Genomic DNA, 25,060 nt, shown 5'->3' with positions numbered 1-25,060 from the left:
ACAGGGAGGACAGGTCTCCCTAACTCCTCCCCTCCCCCTCCAACCTGTCTCAGGTCAAGCAAAGAGGGACAAAATGGGAGAATTTTAGCATTTGGGGCAAAAAAAAGAAAACATCTATTTGTTTATTAAAAATGTGTTTAAAACAAAATCTGGAGAAAAATTCACCAAACCATTCACAGAAGTTTTCTCAGGGGATATATCATCACCAGGGGATTTATGTTCTTTGTCACGTGTCTATAATCATGGAATTTTTATAACTATGTATTTTTGGTTAGCACAAAACCTGAAAGATTAAAAGCAGAAAATGCCCGGGTAAATGTTCTCCCTAGATGCTATTTAAACAGGGCTCTGTGCAGGAGGGGAACATGTCCTTTACACTGAGGCTGTCTGGTGTTTGGTGACTCCAAATTATGGCTGAGTGTAAAAGCTGCTGGTTTCTAGGTGTGCTGGTTTGAAGCTGTTATGTACCCCAGAAAAAGCCATGTTCTTTTAATCCATCCTTGTGGGTGCAGACCTGTTGTGGGTGGGACCTTAGGTTAGATTATTTCAATTGAGACTTGACCCACCTCATTCAAGGTGGATCTTGATCCTTTTATTGGAGTCCTTTATGAGAGGATAAAATTGACAGAAAAAGCCAGGTGAGCGCAGAGAGAAACAGTCAGAGAAGTTTGGAAAGAGCCCAGAGAAAAAAGCCATGGAGGAGCTGAGAGAGACCCCACGGGAGCTCAGAGAGGAGGCCACCAGGAACAGGAGCTGAAAACAACAAAACCCGGGAGCAAAGGACCAGCAGACGCCAGCCATGTGCCTTGCTAGCTGACAGAGGAACCCCAGATGCCAGCGGTCTTTCTTCAGAGAAGGTATTGTTCGGTTGATGCCTTAATTTGAACATTTTCATGGCCTTAGAACTGTAAATTTGTAAACTAATAAACCCCATTGTAGAAGTCAACCCATTTCTGGTATATTGCACTCTGGCAGCTTTAGCAAACCAAAAACACCAGGGAAACAATTGCAGGCTAATGGTACATGCAGTGGACATCTGTGGGGGTTTTATGTTCAGAGTTTGTGTCCTCTTCTATTAATAGCACCTTGAAATACCACCCCATCTCTCCAGAGAATGGGGGTGGACACGTGACCCAGGTGTGGCCAATCAAAACAGTCTGTCCTCTGGGCCACAGTGATTGGTTTAGGGATAAGCATGTGACCCAAGCTAGTCCAATGAGAATCAGTCTAGGGACTTTCATTGTAACTTCAGGGAGAAAGGTGCTCCCTCTGGGCTAAGCTAGTAGAGAGTCGCTGCAGGGAGAGATCATCTGAGAATGAAGCCAGTTTGCAGAGAGAAAGAATAAGGCCTGAAAAATACTGAGCCCCTGGAGCCAGCCATGCCTAAAGTCGGCTACTGTGTAATTTTCTATGACATGAGCCATTAATTTCCTGACTTAGGTCAGTTTGCATTGGGGATTTTGTTTCCTGTGGCCAAGGATCTTCTTAAAAATAGTTTGGATGGGAAAATATACATTTTTATTTTTACTAACATCTAACAAAAGTATAGCATCTCCTGTTATAAATGTAAACAACAAAATAGTAGTAGCTGCAATTTTGTCACCAATAGAAGTCACAGATATTTTAAGATCATGTAACCATTTTAATAGATTTCCTGAAATTAGTTTGCATTCATCACTACTTTAAAATTATGGTAGTTATTAAACTTGCAGCTAGTTCTTGTTACTTCAACACATACATAATGATACGACAAATTTATTTTTTAATGTTTTGTGAATTGTATTCCAGTAGAAGTGTTTTCCTTTATAATCCTATGTATTTTGTACATTTAAGAACCTTATTGTGACAAGGAATTCAGGTGGGTTTTAAAAAATCTATTTTTTCTTTTTTTTAAATTTTTATGGGAGTAACAAATATATGACATAAAATTTCCCCTTTTAACCACTTTCAAGTATACAATTCAGTGGTATGAATTGCATTCAGAATGTGCTGCCATCACCAACTTCCATTGCCAAAATTGTTCCATCACCCCCAAAAGAAACTCTGTATCCATTAAGCATTTTGCTGGCACTCGAAGCCAGGTCTTAGGAGGGCGTTCAGCTCCCCTGGGTTTGTCCAGGGACTTGATGCTTGTGTTCACAAAACAGGCAAAAATTCCTGGGCATCCCCACCCCCTACCCCTTTAGCCACCACCGCCACTTACTAGAGCCTCTGCAGCCTGTGCTTCCCCTCAAGGGCCCCCATCAGCACCTTGGTGTCTTCCTCGCTGAATTCGTTAGACAAGCTGGAGAGGACCAAGCCCAAGGTGAGGGGTAGACAAGCCTGCCCGGCTGAGCAGTCTTAGCATCCCCCCAACCCCCATCACAGCCCCCAAAAGGCCAACCCTGGGCCTGCAGATCCTGGACCACCCTCCCTGTCTGTGCTCCACAGGGGTGTTTCTGGCCCCTGAGAGCCAGGCTCTGGGGTCCTCACAGGAGAGGGGAAAGATGGCCATGGAGGGCCCAGCCACTAGTGTGACTGCCAGCCAAGAAATGATGTGTGGATGAGGGCTGCAGAGGAGGAGGCCAGGGGACGAGGGACACACACCCTTATGCACGTGTGTGCACAATAATCCCTTCTGCCCCTTAGCCCCCTGGCTACGCCAACACCCACAGTCACCCTAGGCAGAGCAAGGATTCTGAGCCCATTTCACAGATGAGTCACTCTGTGAGTTGGGGCAAAATTGGGACCAAGAATCCAGACTCAGCCTCCCCAGGACACACCCAGAACTGCTGGACTTCAATGAGGAAAAAAGTTACAGGTTGAAGTCCCAATGCCCACCTTCCCAGAGACCCCACTGCCCTCTCCACCCCTTGCCCTGAGGCTGGGCCACCCCTTCCCGGACCCCTCCACCCTGCGACTCACTGCAGCTCCTCCAAGTGGTGGCAGTGGCTCAGGCCATGTGCCAGATGGGTGAGGCCCTCGGTGCTCACACGGCTGGAGGTCAGCCTGGTGGGGGTCAAAGGGCAGAGGTCAGGCAGGAGCTCTGTGTTTCAGCTCTGACTGCTGGTGGCAGAGGGCAAGGAGGTGGAGCCAGGGTGGAGATCCTGGGAGCCACTGGAAAGGGTCCCTCCCTCCTTCCAAAAACTCTCCTGCCATGGAATCATGACACCAAGATGCAGCTTGGAGGCAGAAGTGTGGGCTAGTGGAGAATTTCCTGAGCCACAATCAATCCTTCAAGTAGCAACTTAACATTTTATGCCATAATTGGGAATCACTATACTGCCATTTAACTTGTTGTAAATAGAAGTGAAATAAAAATATAATTACCATGAAAACAAAATATTATTAAAGTCTAGCTAGCTTACTGTTGTTTGCCACAAGCTCTGCCTCTTTATTTAAAAAACAACAACAACAACAACAAAAAACAAGGGTAGGAGAGGTGTTAAAGATATATTGGCTCCAAAAAGAAAAAGCTCTATTTTGCAACCATCATGCTAATTTATTCAAGCAAGGGTCATCGATGGATGCCAAATTTCACAGTCGAAAGTTTGAGGAGAAACAGCCTATTTACAATCTCAAAGTATCTCCCCACAAGATGCTGATTAATTATGAGGGAAAATAGTAACTGCAAGGAAGAAACGTGGCAGACACCACCTTCACCAGGTTCACGGTGAACAGTGCCAGTGGTGGGACACTCAGATGCTGAGGTGTTTAGAAACTGCCGCCTTCCTGTCGGCCCCCCGGCTGGCTCACTGTGACCTGGGGACCCACCACAGGGACGCACTGAGAACACAGCTCTCTTGTGATGTCCCTGTCGAAAATGCAGAACCTAACTCTAAGCAGGAGCAAACAGCAGACAAGCCCAGGTTGAAGTGCATTCTACAAAATAACTGCCCTGTAAATGTCAGGGACAATGTCGTGGAAGACCAAGAAAGCCTGAAGAACTGTTCCAGAGTGAAGAAGACTAAAGAGACATGGCACTAAATGTAGCGTGTGAACCTGCACTGGATCCAGGACGGGGAAAAAATGGAATAAACATTATGGGGACAATTGGTAAATTGAATATGACCTCTAGTGCTGTTAAATTTCCTGAATTTGATCATTTTATTGGATTATGGAAGAGAATGTCCTCATTCTTAGGAAATACACTGAAATATTAAGGAGTAAAGGGGCATGATGTATGCACCTTACTTTCAAATGGCTCAGAAAGAGAAAGGGAGAGAGGAGAGGGAGGTGGAGGGAGGGAGACGAGAGAATGGTAAAGCAAATGTGAAAAATATTAACAAGGGTTGAATTTGGATAAATGGCATATGGCAGTTCTTTGTACTCTCCTTGCAACTGGTCTATTAGCTTGTGATGGTTTCAAAATAAAAAGTTAAAAAAAAAGATAAAGGAACAAAAGAGAAAGAGCAGTGAAAAGGGAATAGTAACTGTCTCTCCCTGTGGCTCAGTGTTTCTCTCGCCATGTCCACGACCGACCGTGTACCCCAACTTCATCTTCAGGACCACCTGTGGTGCTGGCCCCCAGGGGAGGGACCCAGAGTTCCTGGGAGCCCAGGATTGGGGGATACGGGAAGTGTGGGAACAGGGCAGCACTGCAAGGGGGCATGAGGGAACGTGGGGTCTGCTTACCGGAACTCCTTCAGCTCAGGGAGGGACAGCAGGAGGCTTTGCAGCAGCAGGGAGCTGGCATCACAGAGGTTAACCTGGCACAAACTGAAAAGGCCCCAACATATTCTAGAGGATTGCAGGGCTGGACACACCCCAGAGGTCAGCACGAACAGATGTGGAGGCTCTGAGAGGGGAAAGGACTAACCCAAGGGCTCCAGGTGGGCCAGGGCTCCCCGATGCTACCTGGGGCTCTCCCCCACCAGTCAAGTGCAGGGGAGGGAGAATGGCAGAGTCTAGCACTGCCCCAGCCCCACCCTGCAGGCTCTGCCCACCCCCTCCACCCTCCCTCTGATCTGGCCATAGTTGCAGCTTCTTGCTTGAGGCCTGGGGTGGACCCTGAGGAGGGCCCGAGAACCCAGGGCCCCAGGGCTGGGGACGGGGTCCCAGGCACAAAAACTGTCTCAGGATACTGACCTGAGCCGCCGCAGCCTGGCACATGTCTCCATTAGCTGCCTCCCAAAAAGGCTGTGGTGGGTCCCCAGGTCACAGTGAGCCAGCCTGGGGACAGACAGGAAGGCAGCAGTTTCTAAATACCTGGGCCAGTATAGGGGACTCAATCTCTGCCCACGAGGAGCTTATGGTGTAGGGGTAAAGGAATGTTAATCAAATAAAGTCCCATAGTTTGCAGGGCTGCATCCACCCCAAGGGGGTGACATTCTAATTTCCAAGAATGTGTTCCATGAACTAGAGGTGCTATGAATTCAGGCATCAATCAGATACACAATGAGGGGCTGCCTCAGTCTGGGGGTTCAGGGGGTTTGAGGTAGGGTATTTATGAGAGAGAGGTAGCCAGGTGAAGGAGGAAGAAGGTACAGGAGGAGAGAACATTCTGGGCAGAGAGAGCAGCCTGTGCAAAGGCCCTGAGGTCAAAGGGAGCAAAGAGGTGTTCAAGGGACTGAAAGTCAGCAGGATGGTTGGGGCTAAGATGTGAGTTTGGGGTGATGCTGGAGAGCATGGGGAGCAGGTTCGGCCAGAGCTGAGGCCATGCAGAGACTTCAGTCACTAAAGGACAGGAGGAGGGGAGTATGAGAAATATTGATCAGCGGCAGCCTGGCCTCTTCCCCAGCCACTCTTTTGGGCCCCAGGTGCTGGGTCCCACCTGCGGGTCACGGCCTCTGAGTTCTCCTCCTGACGGGGAAATTCCAGCTGGACACAGAGCTGCTGCTGGGCCTTGGAGATGCTGGGGAGGGAAGGGGTAGTCATCAGAGGCCCATGGAGGCTTTCCCCAGCAGGCTGGGCTGGGGGTGGGGCCACCCTGCCTCCCGATACTGAGCTCCGGGCCCTTTGCCTGGGTCCCTACCTCCCCTGCTCGGGGTGGGGAAGCAGTTGCTTCTCTGAGTCACATACACCAAAAGTGGTGCCTTGTCAACAATTTTAAATTAAAAAGTTGGCAAGGCTTTTCAGACATGACCCAGAGCCTTTTAGAGGGATCCAAAGGCAGTTCCAGAATTATCTGAGGGAGGGGCTCAAGGACCACAATGTGGTTGGAAGCAGGGGCTGGGGACCTGTCTGGAGGCAGCATTTGCCCTCGGAGCTCACTGCATTTACTAGAATGTTATATTTATGGGGAGGTGGTCTATGGAGGTGGGGTTGGGGACGACTGCGGGAGATGCTGGGGTGGTGGCTGTGTCTCCTCAAGCCATTCCTTGGCCACTCCTGGAGGAAAGAGTAGAGGCAGAAGACAGGCTAATGCCAGCTCCATCAGAGGTCTTCACGTGCTTGAGCTCCTGTAATTCCTCCCTCAGCCCCACGAAGTGGGTGTGATTAGACCCCTTTTTTAGATGAGGAGGCTGAAGCGGCACACAGGCACAGTACTGGGCTCAGACCAGTAAGTGGCTGAGTTGGGATCTAAGCTCAGGCCAGTGGGACGCCAAAGCCTTTGCCCTTGACTACTCCATGACATGCTGTCACTCCCGGTCACCTGCAGGGCAGACAGGCTGGACTCCCAGTGGTGTCTGTCTGGGACCTGACAATGCTTTGTCTTAAATCTCCGGGCTGCCCTCCTCTCTCTGGCACTGCGGCCTGACTGCTACACACGTCCCAACAAGCATGGGTAGCCCCTCACGTGTGCCCCAGGAGCTCCTGCCGTCTTGGGGACACAGAGGACTCATCAGCTGTTACCCCACAGGACAAGAGTTCAACATCTAGGTGAGGGAAGGTTGAAGGAAGGTCCTAGTGGTCATGAAAAGATGAAGAAATCCAAGAGGGGTCTCCTCCCTGGACTTACCTTATTTGGGTGACATTGCCTGAGGCCTGGGCACTGACTTCCAGCAGGGCGAGCACACTGGCTCTGCCCACCCATGGCTCCTCCACCCTGTCATGGAAGCAGACACAGATAATGTCTCCCTGGGAGGGTGGCATCTAATCAGCATGCCTGGTGGAGGCTGGGGGGAGCAGAGATGCCAAGGAAGGGTCCAGAGACTTTTTGTTTTTAGCTCATTTTGAACTATAAAATTATGCAATTAGGCTTGAGCATAAAAAAGGAAAATTAACATCACCCCTATTGCAAAAATCCAAAGAGAAATGTTGCTTTTTAATATAATATTTTTAGATTTAAGAAAATCTAAAAATGTTGCAAAGATAAGGAAAGAAAACTGTATATGAAATAGGTATAAATTTTGTAAAGAAAGAAAAAAAAAGAAAGGGGGGAGAAAATGTGTATAGAGAAAAAAATCACATATGGAAAGAAAGATGAAAATAGACGAGGAAATATATGAAATGTTAATGGTGGTTGTTTAGTTGTCACCAACTAAATTCCCATGAGTGATTTCTATTTTATTTCTTTAGTTTTCTGTGTTTCCTAAACTCTTTACAGTGTGCATGCATTCACTTAGAAGCAGGAAAAAGAGAGTTATTTCTGCTTTTTAAAATTATGTTGTGCTGGTTCGAATCTTTTATGCACCCCAGAAAAGACTGTGTTCTTTTAATCCATTCTTGTGGGTGCAGACCTATTGTGGATGGGTCCTTCTGGTTAGGCTATTTCAATTGAGATATCACCCAGCCCATTCAAGGTGGGTCTTAATCCTTTACTGGAGTCCTTTGTGAAGAGGATAAAAACAGTAAAATCTCAGAGAGAAGAGAGAGAAACACCCCAGAGAAGCAAGAAAGAATCCACAGATGCTCAGAGGGGAGGCCACTGGAATCAGAAGCTGAAAAGCAAGGAACCTGGGAGCAAAGGACCAGCAGATGCTGGCCATGCACCTTGCTATCTGACAGAGGAACCCCGAATGCAGCAGCCTTTCTTCAGAGAAGGTATCCTCTTGTTGATGCCTTAATTTGGATATCTCCCTGCCGTTAGAATTGTAGCTTGTCACTTAATAAATCCCCATTGTTAAAAGCCAACCCGTTTCTGGTATATTGCATTTTGGCAGCTTTTAGCAAACTGGAACATATGTTGAAATTTTTTTCTTTTTAAAAGCACTGTTTTCTTCTTTATGCTCTTCTGGATTTTCCACAAATTTCTACGACGAGTACATCTTATTTTTAGAACATTTCGTCTTATTTATTTTAAAATGTTCTTCTGGGAAAAATAGACAAACTTTGATACCCCTCTCCTTTCCTAAAATAAAAATAGTTATTCTGGGGAATGGCTAAAACTTTTGTGCCTTGTTATGCACTGCAATGAAAAGTACACAGCACTTGCCACAAATCTGTAAACTGAAGCTCATTGAGCCTTTTGATCCAACTTCCAGTTTACAGGAAGGTCAGGAGTAGAGGAACAAGCTCAGTGACACCGTGGGAAGCAACCAGACAGAGCTGGAGGTGGACAGTCCCCCGCACAGCAGTTGGTTATGTCACCAGCTTGCTGACACGGAAGAGACAAGTGGGGGGTGCCACGGATTAAGAAAGCAGCAGGAGCCATTGCCACTTCATGCAAACATGGACCTCCACTAGATCCTGGATCCACCAAACCAGCTGCCTCATTTGGGAGACATTAGAGAGATTTTAGTTTGGACTAAGTAATAATAGGACCTTAAGGAATTGTGATTGCTCTCCTTAGGCTTCCTAATTGTATTGTAATTAGGTAAAAAATGTTCTTATTTTTTAGAAAGTCATGTTGAAATATTTAGGAATCAAATATCCTGATATTTATAACTTATGTTAAGACACTTCAGCCAAAAATATGAAGCAAATTGGAAAAATGTTAACAAATTATTAAATCTAGATGATGGGCTAATGTAAAATGTTAAAGAGAGGGACAGTATGCCAGTTTGAAACTGTTATGTACCCCAGGAAAGACTATGTTCTTTAATGCAGTCTTGTGGGGGCAGACTTATTATGGGTGGGATCTTTTGATTAGGTTGTTTCCATGGAGATGTGGCCCACCCAACTGGGCAAGAATTTTTTTTTTTTTTTAGTTGTATACACATTTAATATATTCATAATATATTCATACAAGTAAGGAGAAAGTTATGATGAATACAAAAAGGCTTTGGAGATTGATGAAATCAGGGTTGTCGAAAAAGAACAGTGTGAGGGTAGATTATAAAATTTTTCTTTTCACATTTTTGTGTTGTTTCAGTTAAGACAATATGCACATATTAACTTTGTGATCAAAAAATAAATCTTCATTTTATATAATATAAAAAGATTTTATGCATTTCTGAATCTCGTACAGGGACACATAGACATAATTTTTTATTATGTTCATAATTGGTAATAACATGCAAAAAACTATGTTCCTCTCTCAAGATTTCTATCATTTGATTTATTTTATGTTGCATAAAATAGTTTTGAGTTGTAATTATGTTTCAAATAAAATATATCAATAAAAATGCCTTACTGTTTTAATAATTCAATCGAATTCTGCATGTACAACTTATGTTACACAGAGTGAAGACAGTTGAAATGTTTCCCTGTAATTTTTACCTATTGCTCATAGTTTTTCCACAATACTAAAGTAAATTTTATCTCTTCAGTGAGATTTCATATATTTGAAGGTAACTATTATTGATTATCAATACTTTTCTTTCTTAATTTAAATATCTCAAGTTTCTTCAACCTTCATATTACATATTTCACAACTCTTCACATATATATTTAACCTCTCCTTAATGAGCGAGACCTTTTGATTAGATTGTTTCCATGGAGATGTGGCCTGCCATTCAGGGTGTCTTGATTGGTTTACTGGAAGCTGAGGGAGGCATTTTGGAGGGAAGGTAAGATATGTAATCCAGAGTTTGCCTCCAATAGAAGCTAAGAGTCAACACAGACACAGATACTTGGAGATGCAGACAGAAAGATGTTTGAAGATGCTAAGCTAAGAGATGAAGCCCAGAGTTTGCCCTGGAGAAGCCTAGAGAGGATCCCCCGATGCTTAGAGAGAAATGCCCTGGGAGAACAAGCAAGGATGCACAGGAGCTGGGAAAGATGTTAAGAGAGGCAGAAGCCCAGAGACATTTTGGAGAAAGGACCAGCAGACGCCAGCCGCATGCCTCCCCAGAGGTGTTCCAGTCCTTTCTTCAGTGAAGGAATCCTCTTGTTGATGCCTTAGTTTGGACACTTTTATGGCCTTAGGACTGTAAATTTGTGAACTAGTAAACCCTCATTGTAAAAGCCAATCCATTTCTGGCATTTTGCATAACAGCAACTTTAGCAAACCGGAACAGCCAATATATGGGAATTCTGTATTTTCCACATGGAAACCTACAACTTCTCTAATAAAAATAAAAGACTTTGTATTTTATGTGTTCTGTAACCCACTTCTCTAATTAAAAAAAAAGATACAAAAAAAGACTTTGTAACTATAAAAACAAAAACAAAAAATGTAGGTGTTGGGAATATGCATTTAAAAAATTATTCTCTCTACTTCTCTCTTCTTTTTCTGAATATTTTAAAATTATCATAATGAACCTAACAGATGAGTATGTTATTTTTGTCTTTATTAGTGTCACCTTTGGAGCTTCCTTTTGTTTGCTTAAGTCCCAAAGCACAAACCTGGGGAGGGATGGCTTCTCTGAGTGCCTTGGGGGGCTCAGGGACAGATGGGTAGGGTCCACCCAGGGTCCAGGTGGCATAAAGGAGGAGCAGGGCTACCTGAGGCTGAGGAGCCCTGCCGGTCGCCTCACCAGGCTCAGGAGGACAGTCAGCTGCTCCAGGCCCAGGCAGCACCGGGTCAGCCTGGGGACAGAGGTTGGTCAGTCATCGGGCAGCCCTGGCAGGCTGCTCCCCACCCCCAGCTGCCCCCAGGGGCTAGGCCCATCACTCACGAGAGCTCCGTCACCTGGGGGGCCCGGCTCAGGCTGGCGGCCAGTCTGGGCACATGCTCTGGCTGGAAGCTGCACTCGCTCAGCCTGAGGGCAGAGGGCAAGGGGCAGATCTTCGTGAGCTGGGGTATGTGTGAGCACATGTGTGCGTGTGCATGCTGCAGCCTGGCTTCCTCCCAGCCTCCCCGGGGCCCACTGGGGGAGATCGCCACTGAGTTGGACCAGGCCTGGAGAAAAGGCCAAAGATGAGGGTCCTGCCCTGGGAGCTTCCTTTTTGGGGAGACCACGCCCTCGCCGAGAAAGGGTTAGGAGTAAGTGACTCATTGAGCCCAGACTATCTGGCAGGCTCTAGTCCTAACCTCTGAGGGCAGAGGGGTGAACAAGGCTTCCATGCAGCATCTCATTTAATTCTCACAGCGTCATTTACAAATGGGGAAACTGACTGCGCTGGAAGGAGTGAGGGCAGAATGGGGTTTCAATGTAGGTCAGCCCGATTTCAGATGCCAAACCCTTAACCACTGAACTACTCTGTCCAGAATCCCTTTATTAGAGGAATCTGGGGAGGGCCTGAGAGTCTCAGCTATGGCCCTGCCCTCCCGGTGGCTGACAGACAGGCCCCCAGATCACTGCCTCACAGATGGTGGCAAAGGGGGCCCAGCAGAACACTAGGGGGTGGTTCACTCTGATGGGGCAGGTAGCCACCTGGAGGCTTTCAGGAGAAGCTGGTAGAATTTTACCCCAGAAAAGGTGTGAAAGAGAAGGCCAGGCTGTGTCTGATGTGAACCGAGGCAGGGTCGCTTGACCAGGCAGGTGTGTTTGATGGACAAAGAGCAAAAGGCTGAAGTGTGTGTTGTGGGATGGCAGAGGGCAGGGGAACATGCTGGGAGGTGACAGCCAGATCCACCTGAAGGGCTCAGAAGACCAGGCTAAGGAATTTGAATTTCTTCCTGGGGGGAGCGGGGAGCCAGTGAAGGACGTAGAGCAGTGGAGCAACAGAGTCTGACGTGTGTTGTGAAGATCCCCTGGGTGCTGAGGGGTGAATGGATTGGAGAAGGCCCAGCCAGAGGCAGGAGCCCAGTTAGGAGGCCATGACCACAGTGGAAGTGAGACGTGGGGAGCTGGCCCCAGGCAGTGGTGGGGAGGGAGGGACAGAGCCTAGGGGTCCCAGGGGGAGTGATGATAATAATAATAGCTGACACCACACTCACATGAGCCAGGCCTGTTCTATGAACTTCACAGGTATTAATTCATTTAATCCTTACAATAACCCTAAGGGGTAGGTCTACTATTCTTTCTATTTTACAGATGAGTAACTGAGACTCAGAGAGGTTAAGTAACTTGTCTAAGGTCACACAGCTGTGGTAGAGCTGGAATTTACCCCAGGTGGCTCCCGATTCTGAGTTAACCACAATACTCAGAAGCCTCAAAACTTACTGTCAGGACATGGCTAAGAGGCACAAGGAAGATGTGACACCCCTGCCCAAGGACTGGGGTATGGGGGAAGTGGGGGACAGATCTGAGATTGCTGAATTCAGGCAGTGAGCTTAAAGTGGTGTCTGCAAGAGGAGAGGACCCTGCCAAGAAGCAGGCCCATTTTTCTCCCCTTTCCCCATCAGCCCGGACCAGGAATTACCGCAGGATCTTCCTAGCCTCCTCCTGCCGGGAGAAGTGAATCCAGATGCTCTGCTCGGAGCCCAGGCTGCAGAGAGAGGGGTGTGGGGGAGCCCGAGATCCAGACATGCCGGCGTCCTAGGGACCCAGGGAGCTTAGGGGGCAGTGGGGCAAGGGCAAGGTGGAAGCCATGGAAGGGAAGACCCTTGCTGACCGGAGAAGGCCCCCAAACTCATTCCCTGAGGATGCCCCCCACCCCATGACTTCCCTGGTCCCCATGGCACTGTGCATCAGGGGAGGGAAGTTATCATCCTACGTTCAGCGAACACTGAGGTCCAGAGAGATGGTTTTTCCCAAGCCACAGAGAGCTGCTAGTGTGTGAATCTTACTTCCCCCAACATCTGCAAGGGGCGCTAACACCTCCTTACTTGGCCGAAGCTTCCCGGGCACATGGGCAGGAAGAGAGAGTCTCCACCAGGTACAGGACACTTTCCTGAGAAAAGCTGTTGTGACTCAGACTGGAAAAGAAACAAGTCTCAGGACTGGGGTTGGGGGCAGGACCTCCATGGAGCCCTGCCCAGCCCACCTTGTCTTCTCTGGCTCCAGCCATCAGCTCAGGAAGGAGAGGTCTCAATGCCCAAGTGTCCCTTCTTGAGATGGAGACAGCAAGGCCCAGAGAGAGGCCCAGAGGGTCACTGTCACCACATGGGCAGGACTAGCACCAGATCCTGAGTCCTCGAGAGCTGCACCCAATGTGTCTGCCACCCTCATGGTCTGGGGCAGGACACGGATGAGGTCAGGCTGGCAGCTCCATCCCCAAATGGGTTGGAGATTCCCAGAATGCAAAGCTCAGTTGCCTAGCAACAGGTTGTATCCTCACTCTGGCCGTCTGTCTCCCAGGTCACTGGGAAGATGGGTGAGAGTGTGGATGACTTCTTAAGGACCCACCCCGCTGTGTCTGGTAGGGGCTCTGCCCATGGATGGTACGAGGGAAGGAGGGAAGGACTGGAAGCAAGACCCAAGGACAAGGGAAGAATCACCCCTCCCCCCTCCCCAGCCCTTTTCCTCGGGTTCTCTAGGGATCGCCCAATGCTCTTCTCCCAGGGGAGTCTTCCCCCTAGCCGTCATCGAGGCTGCTCCCCACTTACTCAAGAGAACCAGAGATGGGCACCTGAGGTAGACATTCCAGGAGGCGCCTCAGCCCATCATCACCAAGGAGGTTTGCTGAGAGGCTGCAAGAGGTGGGAAGAGACTGGTTAGTGGTCAGAAGACATGGCCCTCAACCTCTGCCTTGTCCCATCCTCACGATCACCATCACCCCGTATCTGCTGTCTCTGTCACTGCCACCCTCCCCACCCGGCGCAGTCACCATCACCTTCACCACCGTCTCCGCCACCACCACCGCAAGCTCCACCGTCATGACAAACTCGTCTCCCACCAACCACCACCACCATCACTATCACCACCCCTGAGTCAATATCACCAGGCTCAGAGCCGCCATCACCATTATCTCCATCCCTGCCAGAATTAACATCATCACCAAGAGAACAGCTCTAGTACCCCTGTCACGGTACCCCTCACTAGCACCACAGTAAACCAGTCCTCATCTTCCCTTTCAGTATCTGGTGACCACACACAGGGCTCTTGGACCTCCAGTAGACTTTCAGGAGTTAGAGAAAAACCAATTAGCTTTTATTCTGCCCTTAGCCTGCATCCATTGGGAGCCACAGTTTTTGAGCAAGAAAAAATCCAGCAAAAAGTGGAGGATGCACTGAACACACAGATCTCTTCTTTTAATTTGGAAATGCAATATCAGAAACTGCACTTGACCACTTTCTTACATCCCTTCAGGGTTGCTCTCTGTGGTTTTGGCTACATTTTCAGAAGCAGTACAACTGGCGTGCCCTGGAATTACTATTTTGTCCCTGATTATGACACTTTGGAAGCTTGATTATTTTGTCTTTTCCTGTTCGAGAGACCTCATTTAAAAACTGGTTTTTCTCATGAAGCCATTTAATAAAGTAAGCTTTAAAGTAAGAAAATTTTCCTTTGCAATGAAAAATGGAAAAATTCAAAGACATATGGTTCATTTCTTTTTCTTTAAAATACATGATTTTTTATAAGTTATATTTCGCCTCCTGGTCATGTCATAGCAGGGGTTTAAATTGTTTTGTTCTGTTCTGTTTTTAAACAGCTCTCTCCATATCCCACTGGTGCTAGGCTGGACTTCTAATGGCTATGAGCAAAGACTGCATCGTACTAGCTGTATGTGAACTCAGGCAAATTCTTAATCCCTTTGTGCCTCAATTCCCTCATCTGTAAAATGGGCTGATAAAAAGAGTTAATACATGTAACGCGCTCAGAACCGAGCTCAGAGAAAGTGCTCAATAAATGTTAGCTATTATGATTTTTCCATCTCTGAAGGGCTGCACTATTTGGGCACCCAAGACAGTTGACACAAACCCCCCCTCAACCACACCAGAGCCTGCAAGTCCCCACCCCGACTGGCTCCCAGCCCTTCCCTAGGCTGAGCCATTTAGTTCTTTTAACCCCCGCCAGGCAAACCAATGGATCCTTTGTCTGAGTCCCCAACCGCTAGGAGAGGCTTGGACACAACAGATGGACATGTAACTGAGGGGCTCCCGAAGCCCCTTCAGAAGGGTTCCCAAAATTAGATCAAGAGCCACACAATGAAACCAGCTCCACCATGGCGGGGGTGTGGGGTGGGGGAGATACAGTGGGAACAGGGAACCCTCGTGGGTATGGCCAGGGGTCCTGCCAGCTGGTCCTGAAAGGTGCAGGGGTGCACACACATGTACACACACACACGCACACACCCTTCGGTGCTATCCAGGAGCACGCTCCCGTGCTCTTCTCCCTCCTCCTCCGCCCCTCACTTACTCCAGCTGGTTGAGGTCTTTGCACGTGTTCAGCAACCAGCACAGTGGCTCCACATGCTCCTGGCTGAGGCCGCAGCCCGTGAACCTGCAGGAGGTGCGGGAAAAGTGCAGGATGGGACATTCGGCCATGCAGACCACCTCTGCTCTGGCTAGTCCCTGGGTGCAGACTCCGAGCTCCAGGTGGGGACCTGCCCAGGCCTGGATCCTCTGGAATCCAGCATCCACCCTGCCCAATGCCCACAGGAGACCCCACCTGGTACGCTACATTCTCCCCGTGGGGCAGTGGGTTCTCAGCCTGTGGGGCTGGAATCTGCAGCACCACTTGGGAACTTGCTGAAACACAAGTTCTGGGACCCCAGCCCAGACCTACTGAATCAGAAACTCTGGGGGCAGGGCCCAGCAATCTGTGTTTCAGCAAGCCCTCCAGGTGATTCTGAGTCAAGGTCAAGTTGGAGAACTACAGATCTAGGGTCATTTCAATGGCATGGGGGTAGGGGTGAGGGAGGGGAGATGGGTGCTGTCTGCCCTGCAGAGGGCTATTGAGGCTGGAATTAAAAGTAAGTCTGCCTTTGGAAGGCCTAAAATGAGGCCACCCAATAAAAGCAAATGAAGGGGCTGTGACCACCAGCAATAATAATAATAATAAAAAAATCTTGAAACCAGAAAGTCCCTAAAATCGATGTCTCATTATTATCACTGTTTATCTCCTTCATGATTTCCCCATATTCCTAAATTCCCTATTATACTATTACTTACTTCATATTTTCTTTAAATTAGTTTATTCTTTTTATTTAATACATTTATTTTAAAAGGAGACCTTGTATCACTAACTTAAATGAAAAAACTGGCACTGTTTGCCACAAATAGACCTTAAGCATAACAATACATAAAATGAGAGCAAACTATCACTGTCATTAAATTCAAGCCATAAATTGACACCTGCTAAGGGCTCTCCCTTTATTAAAAAGGAGCTTAGCAAGGGATGGGGATACACTAACATCCAGCTGAGATCTCCCCCTTGCCTTCCTCAAAAAGAGAATTGAAAAGGGAATGATTTTCTCACTAAGGGATCCAGTAACTTGAACTCAATCTGTCCAACCTCCTAAAAGTCATCTCTGACTTGGAAAACATCACGTCATTCCAAAAGGCAAAGGGGTGTGGGGCTAGGACTGAGGTTGGAGAATGACAGCTCTGGGGTCATTTTAATGACTGGAGAGGTCCCTGGGGAGAAGTAGCCCGCGAGCTAAGAATGGTTTTACATTTTCAAATGGTTGAAAACAAAAAAAAATCATGCACTTAGAAATTACACAACATTCCAAGTTCAGGGTCCGTAAGTGCAGTTTTACTGGTACACGGCCACACTCATTTGCTCATGGATTATCTATGGCTGCTTTTAAGCCATCATAGCAGAGTTGAGTAGTTGTGATGGAGATCTCGTGGCCCACAAAAATTTACTATCTGCCCTTTACAGAAAAAGTTTGCCCACCTGTGGGCGAGAAGCGCAGTCAGGCTGGCTGGGTTCAAGTTCCAGCTCCACCACTTACTGCTGGGTGACCACAGCTGTCAGGCTTTATGAGTTAATATGCATCAAGCTCTTAGAAAGGTGCCTGGCAGATTGTCAGTGCTCAACAAATGTTAGCTATTCTATTTATGCTCCTCCTCCTCCTCCCTCTTTTCCCCTCCCCCTCATCCCCACTCCCCCTCCTTCTTCTTCTTCTGATTATTTCACAGTTGTGGGAGCTGAGGCCCAAAGAGAAGAAGGGACTGGTTCAAGGTCTCACGGCAAGCCAGTAGCATCAAATAGTTGCCAGAAACATCATCTCCTCATTCAAAGGCTGATGCTGCAACATCTTCCTCCCTCCTACCCTGATGCAATCACAGAGCACTGGTCCAAGAGCCAGCAGGGGGAAAGGACACTCACATCTGTTGAGTGCTTGATGCTTTACACGCCACTCCATTTAATCCTTGCAAGCGCCATACAATACAAGGTTCCCTTTTACAATGTGGAAACTGAGGATCAGAGAAGTTAAGTAACTTGACCAACATCCCAGAGCACGTGGATCACTAGGTTTTCTGTGGAGCTGGGATTTCAACCTGCTGGGGAGGTTGTGAAGTCCTTTGCATAGTACCAGGCTTCCTGAGTTCTGATCCTGTCTGACATGGACTTCCTGTGCCCCTCTGGACAAAGCCTGGCCCTCTCTGGACCTCTATTTCTTTATGTGAAAACAGTCTTGGATGAAACAAGTCCCCTGCAGTGTCCCTCCAGGCAAGTGCTTTGGATCAGACAGTCTGTACTCTGCTCTGGCCACCTGGAGGCAGTGCTACTTGTCCCTAACACCCTGACTGCCAGGGCATGGTTTGGGGGTCTTACCCACAGCATACACCGTCCTGCTCCTCGCTGGACCTGAAGTGCAGGGACACGTGTTGCAGACACCTAGAGCAGACAGCACCTGTGTCAGCCACTCTTCGCCATGGCCTCAGGGGCCCCCCAGTGGGGGCAGCCCCCTGCCCCCAACCCAGCCCAGCTTGGGCCTTTCGGTTTCCATCTCACCCCCTTGTACCCACCAGACCCCAGACACAACCCTCCAAGACCCTGGTCCTGGTGTCCCAGGCCATTGCCCACCTGAGCTCCACCTTCTGAACCCGTGGGCACAGGCTGAAGATGTCAGCCAGCAGGAAGGGGCTCCTCGGAGACAGTTGGGTCTGGTTCAGCCTGAGAAGGAAAGGGGAATGTCAGAGCCCAGGCAAGATCTGGGCTCGAAGAACCTGGCTAGGCTGGAAGGGAGAGGTGGGGTCCACAAAGCAACAGGAAGAAGGCAGGGGCTCAGGAAGGGCAATAGGGGTTTGGGTCAAGCAGACATGGGTTCGAACTCCAGTTCTGCTTACTGACTGTGTGACCTTGGACAAGTCACTTAACCTCTCTGATAAGTTTCCAGATAAGTTTCCTCATCTAGAAAACAGGAATAATCACGGTATATCTTCCTCCTTCATGAGGATTTGATTATATCAGGCTTGTGCACTGCCTGGCATGATAACCTTGCCTGTTATTATTACCTTTCTACCCACAAGCACAGATTTAACAGGTGAGTCCTTGAGAAGGGGTGTGGGAAGCTTCAGGCTCTTAGAAGAGAGTTTCTCAACTTCTGCACTATAGAGGTTTGGGGCCAGATAATTGTTGCAGGATGGTTAGCAGCATCCCTGGCCCCTACCCACTAGAGGCCAATAGCACCTGCCCCCCAGTCAGGACAAAGAAAAATGTCTCCAGGTGTTGCCAAATGTCCCCTGGAGGCAAAATTGCCCTGGTTGAGAACCAAACTCCTCCCCATGGCTGCCGGGCCCTGCCTGAGCTGGCCTGCCCACCTCTCCACCTCCTCTCCCGGGACCCTCCCCACTGGCACTGTGCTCTGGCCACATGGGCCTCCTGGCTGCTCCCTGAGCCCACCGAGCTCAGCCATGCCTCAGGGCCTCACAGTGCTGTTCCCTCCCCTTGGAGTGCTGTTCCTTGCTCATCACAAGGCTGGATCCTCCTCCTTCAGGTCCCAGCTCAGGGTCCATCCTCAGAGGCCTTCCCTGATGACCCCTGCAATTATGTAAATCACTGGCTACTCCCTACCACATCACCTGGAAAAATACCTTATCCCTGTCTGAATTTGTCTTGTTTGCTTTACCTTGCTTATTGTCCAACTCCCCCTACTACAAAGGAAGCTCCAAGAAGACAAGCACCTAGTTGAAATTTTTCTATGCTGTGCTTCCAGTACTTCAAAACAGTGCTAGGCACATAGTAGGTCCACAACATGGGTTGGAATAAACCAAAGTTTAAACCCTGGTGAGGGTGAGGCTGGCCACACCGACCAGACTGTCCACCCCCTTCCAAATTAGAGAAGAGTTGGGGGCTGATGCCTTGTGACTTAGACATAGAAAAGCCCCTCTCTGGTCTGAAGTTTCCCACTTGTTCATTTTACCCTGCCACCTTTTGTGTACAAAGGAGTCCCTCCCGGTAAGTGGGTCCTGTGGGTGGGTGTGAACTCTGCTTCACTTCCCCATTTCAAGAACATCACCCTTGTCCTCCCATCCTCCTTCCCCATAAGTGAGACCCAGGGATAAGGGAGATCCTGGATGTGATGAGCGCTCTCTTAGGTGTCCCAGAGACCCTCAGCATTTGCACTTATGTTGCAGCTATTAATATTAGGATATAATTTCCAGTGGTATTTTTCCATCTCAGCTGCAGCTGCTCTCCCCCACTCCCACCCCCTGCTAGAATAATATTTAAAGTAAATCCTTTTTAAATTCTAACCAATCTGAACTGAAATTAGAAAATCGAGTTTTAAATATTTTTGGGTCGCTGCTTAAATTCCCCCTTTACAGAGTTGGATGGTGACCTTTAAAAAAAAACATGTGACATATACACAAGCCACATTTTTCTAGGGGTAGGTGATCCTTCTGTGGGTGGGGGAAGTCTGACAGCCCATTTGTCACAGGCCTTCTAGTCTGCAAGGTGCTTTTAGAGGCACTGAGTCCCAACCCTGTGAGGGTGTGCAGGGAGGCGTAGGGAATACTGACTCCATTTGTCAAATGAGGAAACTGAGGCCCAGAGGAGTCAAATAACTCCCCCCAAGGCTGACGAAGCATTAGGGTAGGGCTGGAAGCAGGCCGGAGCCGCCAGCTGTGCCAGATGAAATGATGGGACCACCCAGGGGAAGGAGGAAGGGGGCAGATGGCTGTGCATGAAAGAGCCTCGGCCCCGCACACACAGGGAAACACCGTCTTACCGTAGCAGGCTTAGCTGGGGCAGCCGGGGTAAGCAGAGCAGAAGGGTCTCCAGGCTTTTGTCACTCAGGACCTCACAGGACAATCTGTGAAACAAAGCATCTGAATGAGGCGGGGAAGCCTCGGGAAAGCTGGGAATGTGGCTTCACACCCAGAGCCTTCTGGAGATGGGTCCTAAGCCAGTGTCGCTCAAACAACCCCTCCCAACACTGGGTCCTTGCGATCCCGTTGGCGGGTGAGGGAAGAGGAAGGTCATCTAAGTTTGGAAAATGCTGGGTTTAACCAAATTAAATAGTGTTCTTTGCTGCAGGACTTCTCAGAGCCTTTAATAAGCTGCTGTGCATTGTGAATTCCCAGGGGGATATAATAGACTCTTTTCCCAAACTAATTTTCCAAGCAGGATTATTATTTTGAAGGTGACGAAGATTAGTGTTCCACAGAACACACTTTTGAGAAAAGTATTCTGCCTGAACCCAAAATGGTGGGTAGGAGCGTGGAAATTCAGGTCAGCAAAGGAGATATGTGGGGTAACTGGGGCCTCTGCCCCTCAAAACCAGGCCAACCAGTTCATCAATTCTCCAGATAATTGGGACAGATAAGGGTGAAACCCTAATCACCCCCATACCCCACCCCCACCCCGTCCTGTCCCAAAGGACAGTATTTTCTCCCTGCCTTCGCCCCTTTGCCCTCCCTGCCCCCTCTTTCCTCTCCTTCCAGTTCTCTTGCCCCTGCAGGCTGCCCTCTCTCCAGGAACCTCAACTCGCCTCCATTGTTTCATTCTCTGGTTTGGGAGCAGGGGGCTGGGACCCACTTTCAGCTCGGGGGAAGGGAGGGCTGTGGGTCTGCAGCTGGAAGGCTCGTGGCAGGACCTCGGTCAGCGACCAGGCTCAACACTACCCCCTCCGTCCCCGGGGCTGGGACTGGGGCGCTGAGGCACGGGCAGAACAGGGGCCTTAACTGAGGGGTGCCCCACCCCTAAACTCCTCCCACATTGCTTCCCACCAGGAGCCAAACAGTGCTGGTGGCCCCTGGATGGGTAAAGGAAGGGTTTACGGACTTTTTTTTCAGCAACAGAACCTTTTTTTACCTGTAACAACATCCCACCCAGAAGTGGGCCTGCAGTGGGCGAATCTGGGGAGGGGGCTGGAGCCCCACCCCTTCCCTGCCCTCAGCACAGCTGGCTAACAGCAGGACTTCAGCATTAAATAACTCGATGACAAGAATCCCACTGCCTGCCTGGGGTCACAGGACAGTTGACAATGTACTTTCACGCTCATTGTCTCACTTCCTCCAACTAGAGCAGAAGGAGGGGGGCCATTAGACTCCCACATGTGCTCAGAAGACCTGGCACTGCCCTGTGGGCTGCTTATACACCCTGTGCAGACTCTGAGCCCCGGGGGGCTGCACCTGCATCCCTGTCATCCTATGCTCCCCAGAGCCTGGCCCAGTGCCTGGTATACAGTAGGTGCTTAGCATGTTAACCAACGGAAGAGTGCTTATTGCAGTACCACCTGAAATGCTACCAAAAAAACACCCAAAACTGGACACAGCCTGCGTGTCCATCTAGACTCCAGAGGGGAGGGGCTAAATCACTGTGGCACATCTGTACTGTGGGATCAGCATAAAAGGCCCGAATATGCAAGCACACTGCAAAAAATACATACGGGACAATCGGGGAAAACAACACTGACAGCATATTTGATGATTTTAAGGAATTACTGTTACTGTTTTAGGTTTGATTATCGTTTTTGGTTATGTTAAAAAATAAAGAGTTCTTATCCTTTAGCTATGCATACTGAAATAAGGATAAATGAAATTATAAGGGATCTGGGAATTGCTTCAAAATAATTCAACATGTGTGTGTGTGTGTGAGTGTGTGTGTGTGTGTGTGTGTGTGCATCTTTGATGGGACCACGAGGTGACAATTATTGAGGTGGGTGGTGGGGCTCCACTATACCATCCTCTCTACTGTTATGTGTGCCTGAAAGTCTCTATAATAAAAGATTTGTTTTTTTTTCTTTATTAGAGAAGTTATGGGTTTACAGAACAATCATGCATAAAATACAGGATTCCCATATATCATCCTATTATTAACACTTTGCATTGGTGAGGAGCATTTGTTACAATTGATGATAGCACGTTTATCACTCTACTATTAATTGTAGTCAGTGGTTTAACTGAGGGTTCACTGTGTAGTGTAGTTCCATGGATTTTTTAAAAAAAGTTTTATTCTGTTACCATTGATACATTGTAACATTTCCCCTTTTAACCACATTCAGACATATATTTTAGTGCTGTTAATTATGTTCACAATATTGTATTACCGTCACCACCATCCATTAACAAAACATTTCCATTGTTCCAAATAGGCACCCTATAAATTACGAGTAACTTTACAGTGGAGACACCTGGCAAATGCTACCTTGGCCAGGTGATCAAGGTCAACAGCATCAATGTTGACAGCATGGACCCCAGATGTGGTGCCTGTCTGAGAAGGGCACCCAGCCTCTTCCCCTAAACCCTTACCCCCCTTCTATCCAGGAGAAGAACATCGGACAAACCCAAGTTGAGGACCATTCTACAAACGACCCGACCAGCCCTCCTCATGACTGCCCAGGGCATGAACAACAAGGAAAGAATGAGAAACTGTCACAGCCCAGGGGAGGCTGAGGAACCACGAGGACTAAATGCAGTGTGGGATCGTGGGCGGGATCCTGGATCAGAGAAAGGTCAGTAGTGGAAAAACTGGCACCATCCGAATCCAGTCTGGAGTATGTTTAGTAGTAATGTACCACTGTTGGCTTCTTAGTTGTGACAAATGACCACGTTTAGTAATATGTTAACCGGGGAAACTGAGTGAGGGGGATATGGGAAAGCTCTACTCTCTCTCTCTGCAGGTCTTCTGTAAATCAAGTCTAAATCTATCCTGAAATAAATAGTTTATTAAGCAACTAAATGGAGCCACATGCTTTGATATTCAGGGAAAGCCACGTGGTACTGTTACGAGACAAGTTAGTTGCAGAGAATGTACAGGGTAAGACCCCAAGTCTTTGAAATGTGTCAACGTCTCTCTCCATGTCTGTATGTGTTTGAACTTGGAAAAAGGCACGGAAGGATGACGTACACCAGGTGGACAACATGAATTATTTTGTTGGAAGGGCTGGAAGGGCATTGAAGATGGGAGCAGGAAAGCAAGAAAAAAATCTGTAACAAAGTGGGAAAACATATGGTCTGAGGTGAGGACGAGCTACAGGCTGTGCCTAGGCTCTGAATGCAGATAGGTAAAAATACGCCAATGGCCAAGAAGTAGAAGACCGTGTGGACAGATGACAGCATTGATCCGAAGGGGTTTAGGGGAGGTAGCTTTGTCTTGAATTCCTTTCTTTTAAGGTAATTATTGTAACAAAAGTCACAATAATGACCACAAAGGGAAAGGCTGACTGTCCACTTTGCAGAGGGGGAAGCTGAGGCCCAGGGCATTAAAGCCACTTGCCCAAGGTCACCCAGCTTGCAGGCAGCTAAACCAGGGCTCCTGATTCCAAGTCCCGTCTGTGGCCACAGGCCCAGGCGTTCAGCGGTGGGTGAGGTGGGAATAGTCAGGGGTCTAGGTTAGCTGGGGTGGGAGTGTGGGGCTGTGCCTGGAGAAGGGACCTTCAGAAGTGACAGCTTTAGCCAGGAAGGCAAGCCCAGTGGGTTCCCGGGTGGGGCTCCAGGGTCGGGGCAAACTGGAGCTCTCAGGTACCTTGAGCTGAGTGGATGGGAGGGTGAAACCCCCAGGAGGGGGACGCCCCCAGGCCCAGCACTGCATCTCCCAGCACTTGGGGATGGGTGCTACTAGGAGACAACCAACCTTCTACCAATAGGTCAGAAAACTCCTGGGGTAGGCCAGTGGGTGTGGTGTGCCCTCTGGGGCCGTGTCTTGGCTACTCACTGGACTTCCAGTGGCCCCGGGCACTTCTCCAGGGTCTGGCAGAGGTGGCTGAGGCTCTGGGGCTCCAGCTGACACTCCTGGAGGCTGAAAAGGAACAGTGGGCAAGGCAGGGGATCAGAGATGGTCCAGGGCCCCTGTCTGGCCCCAGGCTCTTCTCCTCCACTAGCCCTCCTCTCCAACCTGCAGGTTCCTTCCTCCCACCATAGGGCACTCCCTCCTCTCCCAAGTTCCTCCACTAAAGCCACCATTCCCGCTGCTTCTGACAGTAACAAAAAGGGCCCCCTGTGTGCCCAGTTGCCCTTGTCCAAGTCCTCCCCACTGCCTCTGCCTGAGCCCAGGCCCCCGTCAGCGCTCACCTTGACCACACTAACACCCTTGGAGCTTCCACCGTTGCTTCCCTACAACTCTTCTCCACCCTGCAACTGTCTCATCTTTAAACAGTGCAAATCTGACCAGGTGTCTCCCCTGGTTAAAACTCTCTATGGCTCCCCAGTACCCTTAGACTAAAAGCTAAATGCCTTCCCATGGCCTCACTCTCCCAGATCTGTACTCCAGCCACACCAAAATGCTTCCAAAGAGCCAAGGTTTCACACCTCTGGGCCTTTGCACACGCCGCTCCCCTGCCTGGGACACTCTCCTTTCCTCTTCTGAACAACCCTATTCAGGCCTCAGCTTAGGTGTCTCCCTTCTCCAGTGAGGAAACTGAGGCCCCTTGGGCAGAGCTGGGAAGTCTCGAACCCTCAGGCCAGGCTTCAAGCAAACGGAGTTTGCCTTGCTTTCCACACCCTGACTTCTTGTTGATGGGTAGTGTATGTGGGGAGGGAGGCCAGCCCCTCTCCTTATAGAAAATAGGTATCCCCAAAGCAGAAGGCAGTCCATGGCCAGGCTGCCATGTATCCTCAGAGAGGCAGAGTCTCCTCTCCAAGGAGAATGTTGGGGTCTGGGCCAGCAGCCCACCCCCTCACCAGCCCTCAAGCTTGCCCCTTTCTTTT

General features: G+C 48.8%; 1 protein-coding gene across 10 annotated transcripts in view; it reads right to left on the bottom strand.

Moving 5' to 3' along the window:
• The window catches only part of NLRC5 (NLR family CARD domain containing 5), a 110,217-nt gene that overhangs the window by 10,727 nt on the left and 74,430 nt on the right, over positions 1 to 25,060 (bottom strand). For all 10 annotated transcript variants that reach the window (XM_037816406.1, XM_037816404.1, XM_037816400.1 and 7 more), the window contains 16 exons: positions 24,069 to 24,152; positions 20,140 to 20,223; positions 17,994 to 18,083; positions 17,742 to 17,804; positions 15,372 to 15,455; positions 13,619 to 13,702; positions 12,899 to 12,988; positions 12,493 to 12,558; positions 10,863 to 10,946; positions 10,690 to 10,773; positions 6,881 to 6,967; positions 5,753 to 5,833; positions 5,068 to 5,151; positions 4,615 to 4,698; positions 2,905 to 2,988; positions 2,204 to 2,284 (listed from right to left, as the gene is read on the bottom strand). In XM_037816406.1, coding sequence (XP_037672334.1) covers positions 2,204 to 2,284; positions 2,905 to 2,988; positions 4,615 to 4,698; positions 5,068 to 5,151; positions 5,753 to 5,833; positions 6,881 to 6,967; positions 10,690 to 10,773; positions 10,863 to 10,946; positions 12,493 to 12,558; positions 12,899 to 12,988; positions 13,619 to 13,702; positions 15,372 to 15,455; positions 17,742 to 17,804; positions 17,994 to 18,083; positions 20,140 to 20,223; positions 24,069 to 24,152 — 1,314 coding nt within the window. The remainder of the gene's footprint in view (positions 1 to 2,203; positions 2,285 to 2,904; positions 2,989 to 4,614; positions 4,699 to 5,067; positions 5,152 to 5,752; positions 5,834 to 6,880; positions 6,968 to 10,689; positions 10,774 to 10,862; positions 10,947 to 12,492; positions 12,559 to 12,898; positions 12,989 to 13,618; positions 13,703 to 15,371; positions 15,456 to 17,741; positions 17,805 to 17,993; positions 18,084 to 20,139; positions 20,224 to 24,068; positions 24,153 to 25,060) is intronic.

Source organism: Choloepus didactylus, chromosome 22 (genome assembly GCF_015220235.1).
Source record: "Choloepus didactylus isolate mChoDid1 chromosome 22, mChoDid1.pri, whole genome shotgun sequence".
Classification (NCBI taxonomy): domain Eukaryota; kingdom Metazoa; phylum Chordata; class Mammalia; order Pilosa; family Megalonychidae; genus Choloepus; species Choloepus didactylus.
The sequence above is the reverse complement of the archived record's forward strand: the minus strand, read 5'-3'. Positions and strand labels throughout refer to the sequence as shown.